The 15,245-nt window shown below is 35.6% G+C and overlaps 1 protein-coding gene across 2 annotated transcripts in view; it reads right to left on the bottom strand.

Moving 5' to 3' along the window:
* Positions 1-1,429: 1,429 nt before the first annotated feature.
* The window catches only part of LOC311066703 (lysophosphatidylcholine acyltransferase 1), a 52,379-nt gene continuing 38,563 nt past the window's right edge, over positions 1,430-15,245 (bottom strand). For both annotated transcript variants that reach the window (XM_084088012.1, XM_084088013.1), the window contains exons 4-14: positions 14,457-14,569; positions 13,826-13,886; positions 13,409-13,467; positions 11,999-12,033; positions 11,711-11,765; positions 10,894-10,976; positions 9,785-9,910; positions 6,975-7,128; positions 6,065-6,163; positions 5,814-5,955; positions 1,430-5,141 (exon numbers count right to left, since the gene is read on the bottom strand). In XM_084088012.1, the coding sequence (XP_083944138.1) occupies positions 4,981-5,141; positions 5,814-5,955; positions 6,065-6,163; positions 6,975-7,128; positions 9,785-9,910; positions 10,894-10,976; positions 11,711-11,765; positions 11,999-12,033; positions 13,409-13,467; positions 13,826-13,886; positions 14,457-14,569 (1,088 nt within the window). In that variant the 3' untranslated portion in view covers positions 1,430-4,980. The remainder of the gene's footprint in view (positions 5,142-5,813; positions 5,956-6,064; positions 6,164-6,974; positions 7,129-9,784; positions 9,911-10,893; positions 10,977-11,710; positions 11,766-11,998; positions 12,034-13,408; positions 13,468-13,825; positions 13,887-14,456; positions 14,570-15,245) is intronic.

Genomic DNA, 15,245 nt, shown 5'->3' on the forward strand with positions numbered 1-15,245 from the left:
AGAGAATCAGAAGAGCAGTGGACAATAACAAAGTCACATGAGACACGGCCATCTTCTAACCGTATACATACTGGTATAGAAGTGCTGCTACTTGGGCGGAGTGATTTGTTCGCAGCAGCTGAGAAGCCCGGTGGTGAGGAGCAGAGTTCGCTCAGAATTGGAGTAAATCACTCCGCAGAAGTAGCAGTGCTTCACCTTCTGAGAATATAGTTCCCAGTATGTATACGGTTAGAAGATGGCTGTGTCTCATCTGACCTTGTTATTTGTACATGCTGTGACTATACAAATCACAACATGTAAATAGGAAAATGTTGGCATTATTTTGTCACTTATTGGGAGCAGTATGCTAGCTGGAGCCATTTACCTCCAGTCTTTGTGCTAAGCTAAGCTAGCGGTGGGTGCGTCAGACAGAGTTACGGCACGCACGGAGATGAGAAGGGTATATATGGTCTTATCTAACTGGGGGATACGGTGAATAAGCTAAAGTCCCAAAAAGTCGGTGTGTTCCTTTAATTCTTCATGGCATATAGGGTAACACTTTAGAATACTGTTCCATCATTAATGAATAACTACACAGGAACAAATGAGTAATGCAATATTATCATTCTAGTAACTACTATTAACCAACAATAAACTCTTGATTAATTAATTTGTAACTAATAGCACTCAGTTGAATGCGGAAGTTCTCTCGGAGTTGGAGTAAATCACTCTACATAAGTAGTAGTGCTTCGCCTTCTGAGAATATAGTTCCCAGTATGTATACGGTTAGAAGATGGCTGTGTCTCATCTGACCTTGTTATTCGTACACGCTGTGACTATACAAATCACAACATGTAAATAGGAAAATGTTGGCGTTATTTTGTCACTTATTGGGAGCAGTATTCATTAAATTGTAACTAATAGCACTCAGTTGAATGCGGAAGTTCCCTTATTCAATTCAATATTCAATTACTACTTTTTTCACACCTGCCAGAGGACTACTAAGAACTACAGGCTCATAATTAATGTGAATAATGCATAATGTATAATTCATTCTAAAGTGAACATCATGGTAATCTACTAGTAATGACTCAAGTATTATCAAATACTTCAGAAGGAATAACTATAATATACAAGGTAACTAGTAATGACATGTTAGTAAGCTTTTTGTTATTTTATATATATATATATATATATATATATATATATATATATATATATATATATATATATATATATATATAGGCTATATATATTTAATTATATTACACATAATATATAGATAAACTTCAAATCAATTCATCATATATTATTTTTATATGACAATCTGAACCCAAGCCTTCCATGTGGAAACATCCTCATCTCACCATCTGGTCTGAACTCACCGCTCATGTTTCCTCTCCTCTAGAGGGCGACAGCGTTATTGAAGAAAACACAATCAGAGAGAAAGTAGCCAAGTGTCCCTTTTTATTAAAGAGTCAGAATGACAAGTCATTTCATTGCAGTCAAAACAGACAAGCCCAGGTATCTTGTAAAAATGACTCTTTTGATACATTACAAAATAAAAGTCAGGGCAAAATAGAAAACAGACCTAAAACATCTACGTCAGCCGGACGAGTGTCAGAAGAGCCATCAGAAAGACACATGACCTGAAGGAGATCGGTCTTTCTTCTTCAGCTCGGTGAAGGACACACCGTCACGGGCAGAAGAGACATAAATACAGAACCCTTTACAAACACAGAGAAGAGCAGGTCTTCCTGTGAGGTATTTCAAATAAACCATACGCTTAAAAAATAAAGTTACACGCCAGAGATGCTGGGTCCCATTTCATATAGAAAACTGCTGAAAAAAAAAAGAAGAAAAAAAAAAAAAGAATCCATATTAAATCACTGCTTCTGCAATGGTGAGAAAGGAGACTGGGGTCTGCTCTGGTCTGAAGCCAACAAACCAACATTTCTGATTGTTACATATGATTTAATTTAATAATATTCTGGCCATTTCAGCAAATAATTATATTAATATTACAATGCCTACGGATGAATCTCAAGAGAAAACATTTGAATATTAAAGAAACTAAGATATTTTTGAATTGTGACTTTTCATGACAATTAAAGCACATCTTCCTCCAGCCATTTGATTGTTTTGCTTTGTTATTCTCATTAGTCATGCATTAAATGTTTAATTGTCATGAAAATGTCACAATGAACAAAAAAAACAACCTATAAAAATATGCTTCACATTCCCCCTCCAGCCGTTTGACGATTTTGCTTTGTTATTCTCATTAGTTTTAAGTTATAAAAAAAAATATTGAATTTGAATTAAAATCAGCATAAATCAAAGGCAATAACCATGATATATTATTTATTTAAATTGTAAAACACTTACATTTCTTAACAGAAATTAATTTAGATGGATTATGCTAATGAGTGTCATGAAAATGTCACAATGCAAAAAAAAACAAAAAACACCTTAATTGTCCTTATACAAATAGGCTTGATCTTCACTGAAGGTTTTTAGGGTGAAGATGAACATGTTCTTGAAAGGATTCATGAGATTCACCTCTACACACACAGAAAAACAAGGATTCCCATCAGAGGGAAACTAGTTTAATGTCCATCAGATCCAGAGCGAACCCGCAATCCCTTTCTACTCAATCCGGTTTCATCTGTGGTCTGTACGGGTACATATTGATACAAAGCCACTGTAACATCATAACCAATCACCTGAACATGCACACCAGCATACTGTCACATTTGTCAGAGAACTCATGAAAAGAAGGCTTACAAAATCTAAAGTGCCAGCACAAATAAATGTACATCAAAATTTGGAAAACATGGGGGAAAATCCATGAGAACTGGACGGAGCCGGAGAATCGAACCATCATGTGCACGAGACTGTACATCAGGGTCGAGATCCTTCACTCGCCAATACTGAAGTACGATGCGCTTTTGACTGTTGATTGTGATGGATTGTCAATACATTCTCTTTTCCTCTTTAAAATTACATTGAAGTTCAAGGCCAACAATATGAAATGTGTATAGGACAAAAAGAATCTGGAACAGCAATAATTACATACATAAAGCCATCACCAAGGAAAACATCACAAATGTATGTACAAAGGAGCTAATCTAGTTAAACCAGGTCAATCTGAAAATAACACTTTAGATCACAGATCTTTCATGGCAGTGAGAAGAAATTCTTTATGTATAGCAAAATTCACAAAATGCCCCGCACTCGGAATATTCAAAATACATATCAGAAGTGTGTATTTTTTTTTAAAAAAAGGTGGTGACATCAATAAAATATTGCTTTGCCGTGGTGTTAAGTCTAGTTGAGAACTACCAGTGAAGATTTCACTAGAAAACTAAAGTGTGAATCAAACAGATCCAGGACCGGGATCTTGTAATAAATGCAGATACATGCTCACGAAACGCTGTGGACCGCGACTAAAGACTGAACTGATACTCATCAAGAAGTCAAATCTGTATCCTTCACATTAGCTAATCAATCGTTAAAAAAATCGTATAAAAAGTTATGAATAATAACAGTATCTTTTAGCAAAATAAACTTTTGAAATCTTTGTGGTAAATTAAATTTCAAGACCAAAATGTAAGAAAATGACTGCATATCACTTCACTTCGGCCTCATCACGTGGTTCAAAAAGAAAAAGAAAACAACAAAAACAAAAATTCAATTAGGTCGATGTTTTCAAACAATCACAGGCACCATTTTTGGGAACGAACTGTCCATTTACCACAAAACATCATTCATTAGGGATTCAATGTTGGACTCTGATTGTTTGTGTGAAGAAATGAAGGAAGACTTTACTTGATGCAAGATGCAGATAAACATTAAGAGAGAAACTCTACTCATAAACATTAGAAAGAGACACTTTTCTTGGTCGAATTGTTGGACATGATGTCAATTTTTCACTTGCCTACGAGTGAAAAATAGAAAAATACAGGAATATGTTGTCTATCAAAAAGGTAAACACTCCATTATATATATACTATATATTATGAATAACATTTTTCAGATTCATGATTCTCTAACTACACCACAGTTATTTTTCTGTATTTGGTCCATATAAATGTAAAATGTGATGTTTTTTTCAATACCTGAAGTAAATCATAATAAAACGTAAAAATGACCCCCAAAAACCCAAGCTGAAACAGCTGACTGAGACTTGCTCATGGATTAAATTGGTAATTGGATGTCCAGAATTTACAAAAGTACAGTGCAACTTACTGTACAAAAAGATGAATGAAAAGAACACACACACCAAAAACAAACAGATAGCCACTTTCCCGCACCCCTGAGCTAAGGGACGAAATATTAAGGAATAAAAACTGACTCATTTTGATTCAGACCAGCACTTAATCGATCGTATTTTGCACCTCAAATCTGATCCTCATAAACTTCCAGCAGGAGGAGACAGAGCTCAGATATCCGTCACTGGCGCTCAACGATCATTTTAGTCAAACACTGAGTAATACTGCTATCAAGCATCAAGCCCATGCAAATACTTATGAATTCATAAAGGCATCTACAGTCATGAAACAGAAAACAAAAGATGTGGACGGTTGAGGGACTGAAAAAGAGAGCGCAAGCCAACCGAGAAAACCGTTTCGATCCGTTACTGACTGGGTCTTTATTCGCTTGCGTCCTTTTTCTCCCGTGTTTAAAAAAAACATGCACAGTCGGTCAAGTATCACTCGCACAAATAGATCACCCAATGAGAATGAAATAAGTGCTTGGCTTTCAAGTAGTTGTTTTACAAAAAAAAAAAAAAAAGAGAAAGAAAGAAAAATCCCTTCAATTTGCTCTTAAAATAATCATAATAAGAAAAGTTCCCGATCTCAAATGACAGAAATGATGCTGAGGGGAAGAGAAAACCGGCAAGCGTGAAGTAACCAATCAAATGTCACGGATACCAGGTGGTAAACTTTGCAATGCTGCTCCGCCCTCGCCCTCGTCCCCTCGGGGATGTGTAAGATGGGCTCAGTCGAGTTTCTTCTGAGGAGCGTGGTGGTCCCTCGGGCTGAAATCAGCGCAGAAGCCGTTGGCGTGAGGAGGGGAGCTGCTGCCGAATCCCGCATTGTCCGAGTAGAGGAACTCCTCAGCGAACTCGGGATGCTCCTCCGCAAACTCCCTAAAGCTCTCTGCCACCAGGTGGCGTCAGAGGAACAACCAGAGTCAGAGTGGGAAACGAACATGTTTCTACACAACATACGGTTCAAATGTTTCTGTTAAGCACACCTTGTGGAAATTATACCAAAAAAACAATCCGACTTTAAAGATGTTAATGTTATTCATCACCAAATGACACGAGCCCTCCTGACAGACTACAGGCAGGAGTTACTACTACACTCAGCTCTAATACATGAACATTAAGTCACTGTAGGGTCGCACAACTACAAAAGTGACTGATAAAAATTAAATAAATATTAATATTGTAATATTTTAATGTTAAAAATTAGCATTTTGTCAAAATAATTACATTTTTGGTTTTATTTCAATTGACTCTTCGCAAAGACCCGCCACCCCCCTTAGTTACTGTTGCTACATTGACAAGCCATGGCTCTCTCACGCCACACATCATGTTCTCACACAGTGAAAAATACACTGCGGAGTAAAGAGGACAGTGACGTTGTCAGATCGCCTGCCAATGAGTCTCCTGGTGAAGGGTGAATTAATCATGCAGATCTAAACTGACGCGGTAACTAGAAGTGTCAAGTCATAGCAATAACGTCACTAATGAATCATTCACAACAAGATACAAGAATAAAGAATGCAAACTGAGACTTTCATACAGGAATGAATGGTTCTCTTACCGAAAGTGATTTTTCCAGTGTCCTCGTCATCGATGGCTCTGAACAGTCGGCTGACTTTGAGTTTTCCAACGCCCAGCGCCGTCCTCAACACACACATCAGCTCGTTCTCTGTGATCGCGCCGTCCTCTTCTGCCTCGAACATCTGAAAGCAATGCATACATCTCATCTCAGAGCTGAGCATCATCCCTGCAGTGATCAATTACTCCATAAAACTTGGCATAACCTATTAGTTTTTAAGAGAAATCACACACCTTGAAGGCCAACCTGATGGTCTCTAGTGTTTTTGCAGGCCGACACACCACAGAGAACGCGATCACAAACTCTCGGACATCCACTGAGTTGTCTTCATGCTACTCGGGGAGAGAGAAAAGACAGACCTATTTTATTGAATTGAACATGAGAAACAGCTAATGTATGAAAAGATGGAGGGAACATATGCAAATACATGTCACGCTAGGCAACTACTGTAAATGTCTGTTGTTTAATATATTTCACTTGTCAGTGATTGAGTTACGTTAAATACGTTAAGGGCAGATATATTTCCACTGTGCGTCGTGTATTACAACTGTTTTACACTATAAAGAGCCATTCAATATTCAAATAAAATGAGAATACAGCGAATAGGACCGCAGAAAGTTCGTCTTTACAGTGCACTATTCCAATTGATATCAATGGACTCGCCACATTCTCAGCTCGTTTCTTACCATCTCTTGGCTGAAAGCGCTATCTCTTGGTTTCTTTCTTTCATACACACGCAAAAAGAGTGAGAAAGTGACTGTCTTATTTTTTTCCAAACAGAATTCAACTGGAATTGTTAATTAGCTTTTCACATTAAACTAAGCCTTTGAGACCAAGCACCAATGCGCAAGCAGCAATCCCTGAATTTGTCAAAATTTCAAGACAGAATTTGTTTTCTTACAGTATTAGTATTATTATTAGTAGTATTTAGTCTTTTTTTACAGAAACATTAATGTCTCAAACATACAAGCCATTAATTCTTTAAGTTCTGTTTAATATAACAAATGCACTCCACATTTAAGTTTTCGGTTTTTCTATTAGTTTAGTTCAGTTGTTGTGCTTTCAAGTCATTTTGTGAAGAGAAGCTGATTCGATTTAGAAAGTGCCATACAGGATATGTTTAAAAGCCAAATAACAATTTACCTCGTCAAAGAGAGCAAACATGTCTCTGAGTACGTCTGACACGGGCAGGTCAAGGAACTCGGCGAAATCTTCAAGACTCAGTCTCTCGCCCTGGAGTTTATGAGCCCTGTTCCCATAATCCTGCAGGAGCTTCTCTGAGTTCACACGCTTCAACCTGAGATTAAACATTTACACACTATCAGCACACAGATGGGGGAAAAAACCTTATCCGCACCGGTCATCATCACAGGATTCACACACAGTAATCGTAAACAGAATCGCAGAATCCAGTCACAAAAATGGAATTTACAGTATGACGTGGAATGTGACAGAATTTGGACTAATAAATCAAAAGTAGGGGTTGTACAATTATTCTGTCTAATATGGAGTAGTGCCTGTGTGAATATTAAAGTGAAAAAGACTGCTTTGAAATCGGAAGTCTGCATGTTCAGCACGTCTCAGTTTGGACTACGTCTCACTATACGAGGACATAAACGTCTTCTCCAGAGCTGCTCTCAGTCGCTTCACCAGCATTTTACCATTTCATTTGAGAAGACTATCATCAGATACACAAACTCAAAGCTCTTCATGACAACCCAACAAAATAAAAAGAAATTGTGACAGAAATATATTTCTACTGTACAGTAAAATTAATATTAATAACATTTTTTAAAACTTTATTTTTAAGGAATATCACAATTTTTCTTCCATGTTTTCATTTTAACAGTAAATTTCTGTTGTGCAGCACTTTGCCAAAATACGAGGAATTGTTACATTTTCATTTGATTACATTGAAAAAGATTAATTAAATTGTTAATGGTTTTATTTCATAACCAGTGATTTGATAATAAATTTGTATTAAATCATAAATCCAAAAAAATTAACTTATTGTAAACATGCTATAGTGCATCCGTTGCTGAAAAATACAAACTTAGATAAGAGTGTACTGTGCAATTATAGACCAATCTCAAAGCTTCCCTATCTAGCTAAGATCCTGGAGAAAACAATCTCTATCCAACTTGAGTCTTTCCTTACTGACAATACTATCGGTGAAGTTTTTCAGTCGGGGTTCAAAAAACAACATAGTACAGAATCTGCATTATTAAAAGTATTTAACAACGTTTTTATGGCCACAGACACTGGGGACGTGACCTTACTTCTACTATTAGATCTTACAGCAGCGTTTGACACAATTGACCACAATATTTTAATTTCACGTTTAGAAAACTATGTAGGTATTCGAGGTATTGTCTTAGATTGGATTAAGTCCTACTTCCAAAATAGATGTTTTTCAGTGCAAATGGGAGAATGTACATCGAGCTCAGCGCCTTTATCATGCGGTATTCCACAAGGATCTATTTTAGCACCAGTCTTTTTTTCTCTCTATATGCTTCCTTTAGGTCAGATCATGAGTAAATATGATGTCTCTTTTCACTGCTACGCAGATGATACTCAGTTGTATCTACCCTTAAAACAAACTGTCCCTGCTGCTGTTGAAAGGCTGGCAGAGTGTCTTGGGGAGATAAAAAGGTGGATGTCTGCAAATTTTTTGTGTCTAAATGAATCAAAAACTGAAATGATTTTATTTGGGCCCTCAGAGTCCGCTGATACATCTAAAATTAAATTGGGCACACTATTCCCTTATCTGAGACATCAAGTAAAAAACTTAGGTATAATCTGCGATAGTGCACTGAAATTTGATAAACACATAAATCAAGTAGTCAAAATTATTTTTTTCCAGTTAAGATTAATCGCTAAAATTAAGTCCTTTGTAACACGGAAGGACCTGGAAAAGATAGTTTATGCATTTATTTTCTCAAGATTGGACTATGGTAATGCATTGTATTATGGTATTCAACATAAAAGCTTAAACAGACTGCAACTAGTCCAAAATGCGGCCGCAAGGTTACTGACAGGCACTCGGAAAAATGAGCATATTACCCTTGTATTAAGAGAACTACATTGGTTGCCGGTTTTCTACAGAATTAATTTTAAGATACTTTTATTTGTTTTTAAGGCCCTACATGGTAGTGCTCCGAGTCATTAAACCTCTTGGTAGTCCCGCGGACGTATAGGAAAATGAGAGGAGATCGCTCTTTTGCAGCCGCTGCTCCCAAGCTGTGGAATAGTTTACCTCCTTATATCAGAGACTGTTCCTCTCTTACAGAGTTTAAACGACATTTAAAAGCTTACTTTTTCACTTTGGCATTTGATCATTCATGAGTGCTGTGCTAGTGGTGTAATAGGTTATTATTAATGCCGCTTAGATTATGAGGTTGTCTATGGCAATGTTTAGAATTTAAATGTGTTTTTATGAATGTTATCTTACCCTTTGTACAGCACTGTGGTCAACTTCTGTTGTATTATTATGTGCTTTATAAATAAATTGAACATTGAACATTGAACATAAACCTTTTAAACCGGCCTTTTACTGTAAAATAAATAAATAAATAAAATAAATAAATGCTTCAATTAAGTTTTATAAATTGAATTGATTAGATTGTTTTTGATGATTACAATTTATTTAAACTATTGAAACAAAATCCAGAAAAATATTTTAAAAAAAAATTAATTAAAATAAATAAAATGGATTTCATTAGGGCCTTTTAATAATCAGTTTTATGATTTGAATTAATTAGACATGCTTTTTGATTAAACGAAAATTGATTACAAAAATTTCATTTAACCATTAAAACAGAATTTACTCAGAAAAAAACAAAACAAAATTTGAGATAAATTCAAACAGATTTCATAGGTATATTTCATAAAAGTATATTTCATAAACTTTTAATAAATAGTTTGTTTGTGTCCAGTGCTGTAATGAGCCTCACCCCAGACTCCGGACCAGTTTAGCAAACTCCAGCAGACACGTGTCCACGGGCAGCTTGATCTGACCCTCAGCCATGGCTAACTGACAGTCTTCAAACGAGTAGTCTGTCACAGGGACCTGCAGGGCCCTTCACACACACACATCAGTGTTAGACACCCGCTATCAGTTCATTCAGGAACAAATTATGCTCTTCAGATCTGTTTTACAGATATAGTAGAAACCACAAAAGAAGGGTGAATCTCACGTCATAAACGTGCTGTCACATTTCTTGTCCATGTAAAACATCTTCTATATTAATTTTTTTTCGTTTTTTATTGTTCTAGGACTATTACTGTTTTTTGTTACTTTGTTTATGTTACAGTTAAACACATTGTACCCTCTCATCTCATAGACTTGAGTTATGTAATCTGCAGTTTTCACAATATTGAATCTCATTACTGTATCTGCAGAACAAAGGTTTTTATTTAAGCAGTATAAATTAAGGTATTACCACCATCATACATAAATACTTAAGCTTTTAATAATAAATCTTTGTTTTTTTCCTGCAGTACATCATGACAATTAGAGGCATGTCCATAATTGTTATATTAAAATAATGTAATAATTATTTAAATTATGTAACAAACTGTATATGATTATTTAAATACCATTAAGGACATTTCTTTTAACACCATTAATGCATGAATTTATTTGATTTGGACTTATTATTTAGCTTTCTAAATAATTAAATTAAATTGAATGCAGTAATGAGTAAACTACTAAAAATACTATGAGATTAATCATGACTAAATACTTTAATTGATTTACAGAGATCTTAAGATAAGTAACAATGGTCCTAAAAAGGGTTTATATTCTTTATACTATACATGAAATGGTGAGATTCTTCCATGAAGGCCTGTTTACAACTAAATGAGAAAAAATATATATATATATATTTGCATAGACTTGTGGACAGATCACATAATTTAACAGGCTACAACAGGTTATCTAACTTTAATTTCCAAGCATTTATGTTTATACACAAAAAAATATCTTGCGATAAAAAACTCCCCCGACAAGTTGACAGACAATCCAGACACAGATCGACAACGAGGAGAGCTCAGATCTTACTTTGCCATCAAGCGGCGCACATTGTGAGCGAAGAGCGCTGGATTATTCTTCTCCTCCTCTGAGGGCGAGTATATGGGCAGATACTGAGAGAAAGAAATAGAAAACCAGTCAGCAGTTTCCTGGAGACACATCTGTGCAAGTCCAGGCTTCACTTCCAGCATGATTCAAGCAGGAAAACGAGGTCGCTTCACTCCCATAATGACAGTGGAAGAATTTACATGCATCACCTCGTCCGTCTACACCACTCATAATTAAAGCCACTTTACCACATTCATGGCTTCTTCATGAAAAGAATGAGTCTGGAGAATTTGCAGGACTCTCAATTGAATAATCAATAAGGAAGACAAAGCCATCAGTTTAACAAAAAAAAAGAAAGAAAAGTTTTCTGTACTGTTTTCTGTAGTTTAGTTTTCTGTACTGAAGTCGTACTGAACTGTGACTTCAAGATAGATGGATGGATAAACGAAAATTTATTCAGACACCTTCAACATTGATCACATTATCAGTTTATTTGCTATAGTTTAGAAAAAGGTAATACAAAATGACAAGTACTCAGAGTTATCAAATCAGTTGATATTTCTGTGTGTGAGTGTGTGTGTGTGTGTGTGTATGTGTGTGTGTGTGTGTGTGTGTGTGTGTGTGTGCGTGTATATATATATATATATATATATATATATATATATATATATATATATATATATATATATATGTATATATGTATATATGTATGTATGTATGTATGTATGTATGTATGTATATATGTGTATATATATGTGTATATATATATATAGATAGATAGATAGATAGATAGACTCACCTCAATCTGAAACTCGTTGTGAAACTGACACAGAGTCAACCACAGGATCTTAAATCTGCAAAATAACAAGGTTACACTAAATTACGCTTCTTGATGTTTAACATTTTATTAATTTCTCTTCTTTATAACAATGTTTTTTTCTAGAGTTCTGCATTTTTGTCTGGTGTTGGTCCTGGTAGTACAGATCCAGTTTGACCACTCATTTTCATACAGTACTACAACTACGAAGGCTGATAACACAGGCAGGCAAGTTCAATAAAAACCTCTGGTATGATATATGGCACTTACGCTCCAGGCCCCTGCCACGTCCAGGTAATGGTGTCCTGTCATGGGGAAGAAAAACATTAATCCATCAAAATACAGCTCTGTAGTGGAAACCTAACCTTATGAAAGCTTGTTTCCACTGTGGAATAAAATAAAAGGTAATTGCGACTTTTTTCCCCTCACAATTCTTTTTCTCACAATTCTGATTTAAATTTTGGACCATTGTCCATGTTTAATTAAATTTTAATTCTTGCAATTCCGAGTTTATATCTCACAATTCTGCTTTCAAGTCAGTTGTCCAAAAAATCTGGGCAAAAACAGAATTGCGAGATGAAATGTCAGATTCTGAGGAGGAAAAAAAGTCTATAAACTCAGTATTGCCTTTTTTTTATTACTAAAGCTTCAACACAACAGAAAAAAAAAAATGCTTTACAGGAAGCTCCACACACTGAATAAACAGAATAAAATCATAGAGGTTTGAAACTACATGAGGGTGAGCACATGATGACAGTTTTCATAACTGGATGAATTATTACTTTAATGGCATACGTGTGTGGACGTGCAACTCCTTTAAAGGGGACCTTTTAATGCAAAATTACTTTTATATTGCTTTTGAACATAATTATGTGTCTGCAGTGTGTGTACACAACCAACCTCCCAATTGTGGTTAAAATCCATCCACTCATTTTGTTATTTTCCCCATAAATCTGAAACAGTGTCTCAAAATGAGCCATTCAGGAATGTGCTCCAATGTGACGTCCCATTGGAACAGCCCTATTAGTTTAGCTCTTCCTCTAAATGAGCTGTACACAGTCCACCATGTTTATCTCCTCGCCAGAACATTAACAGCAGCATTCAAGTAAGACACGTACTATTATTAAAGCAACTAAAGTTATTCAAATAAAGAGTGAATATCTTTTCTTTTTCTTTTGTTGGTTGATTCATTTTAACAACATATTCAACAGTAGGTTCAGTATAGTACGCAGCTTTCATTTTAATACACAGATCTAATATGCACATGTGATTTTCTCTCCCTGCTGTTTACATTCACAGACATTACTGACTGTGTGTATGTGAACTTTGTGTGTATTTGACAGTTTAAGCGCAAAAAGACGCAAAAGAGAACTGACAGTCTGCCGCCTGACAGCCAGCTTTCTGTGTGCGTGCGCTCAGAATTTTAAACAGATATGGCTTTAAAACACATGCAAATAATAAACATTCATGATGACGAAGAACTGCAATGTCACATGAGCGTGACCGCGATAGAGATGACAATCAAAACCAAACAGATGTTTCGTTAGTTAAAGGCACAGCGCTATTCTGGATAGGGACTCATTTGCATTTCAGATACATGGACCAAAACAGCATGTTTTTGCTTCCACTCAAAAATGATCATATCAGATATTGAATCAAGAAAAAAGTCAAACGTCTCACCAGCTGGTTTGGGTAGCGGATCACTACAGGCTGTACAGGAACCGCTGGAATGAACGCTCCTGAATCACACATACAAACAACATCAGCACATCATGTTGTACTGCACAATCGTTATGCTCTAAAAGGTTGCATTTGCATAAAATTAGCACAGAACAGACACATAACAGAAACCCTAGAAAACTGATTAGTCATTTTGCAGTTCCAGAATTGTTCTTGTTAATGAAGCTTCCAGTGCACACAAAAATACAAGACACATAACAATACAATTAAAGAATAAAAATAAGTATAAAGACACAGTTAGGTTAAAGTAAGAATAGACATATTTACAGAATAGTAACATATTTACAGTATTATGGATAATATGAATAAACAGGAGTGAATTTAAAAGATAATTAGGGAGCAAGAGCACATACACACCTGGCTTGAATGTGATCAGACAGGATCTATTGGTGCACGTCCCCTCTGGAAATATCATTATCTGGAAGACACGCAGATTTTCTGATCGGTCCACGATTATTCATTATTTCACTAAATCACAGTATGTGACATGGCAACTCTCCATACTCATTGCATTTTAGGGAAATGATTTAAAAAGAAATGCAGACCCACAATGTCCCAATCATATGAATTTAAAACATTAAACCCATGTTTACAATTATAAATCATCATCAAAGCAGCACAGAGAAAGGAACATGGAGTAAATCTGAAATCATTTCACTGCTATGATTTAAGTGGATGTTTGTGTTAAATTGTTTTTTTGATAATCTATCATTATGTTAGTCTTTTGTAAAATGCATTTAACAAAAGACTTTTACTTAATGACATCATCCTGCAGGAAGTGACATCATTTTGGAGGGAAATCAACACCAGAAGCATCAGTAAGTATTATCAATGGATCTGAGGTTTCGTGCTGTTAGTTGGTTTGTGTCTAAAACATTTAGCGTGCACTCTAAATGCGCAAGAATTTTTTTATTTTTGGCTAGTAGAAGTTCTGAATGGCAGGTAACTTGGGTAAAAAAGTTAATCAAACAAACCCTGGTGGTCATACCTGAGGCCACTCTCCTCCTGAATGAGCTCTTCTCTTGATCTCTTCCACCGTCTTCCGTCTGGAGTCCTGATCTGATCGCGACACAAACACAGGCCGGATGAATTTGATCAGAGCTGGAGGAGGGAGAGATATGATCACATGGGTCACATGCACAGGTTCAGAAGGTCACGCAATGCTGTATAAACTCATCTGCCCTGGTGCGATGGCTGTACAAAGGTTTTTTAAAGGTGAGGAGCTATTTTTACTCTCGAGACTTTAATGAGCTGCTTGATTGCAGGATCTGATTCAATGACACATTGAGGACAGTGTTAAATGAAACGCTACCGGGTGAATCTCACCAAAATGGTCAAGATTGAGCATAATAAGCAGAGAGAAAGAAAGATTGTGTTTCCCATTACAGGATGAAAGCTTGGTGTCATTTTCCACCCCAAAAGTTTCATATAAGTGAAATTTTGCATTAAAAAAATTGTGTTTTTTTAGGGCTGTTATGAATATCTTGATGTTCATGTAATTAATGAAATGCATTCATGTAAGACTAAAATGAAATGTTTTCACATCAAGCTGTGTGGAATTACATATGCTTAACTGTTATCTTTATGGTTTACAAACTTTAGATTTTATTACATTAGTGGTCAACCAATATTGTTTTTTTGATGGCCGTTTTAAAGCCGATATATAAATATACACATACTTTATATATTTTAATTCATATTTAAGTAATTAGAAATAAATAATTTGAAAATTAATAAAAAAATAAAGAAATCTCTAAATTAAACAGTCTTACTTTAG

The sequence above is a fragment of the Abramis brama genome (genome assembly GCF_963993115.1).
Source record: "Abramis brama genome assembly, chromosome: 17".
Classification (NCBI taxonomy): domain Eukaryota; kingdom Metazoa; phylum Chordata; class Actinopteri; order Cypriniformes; family Leuciscidae; genus Abramis; species Abramis brama.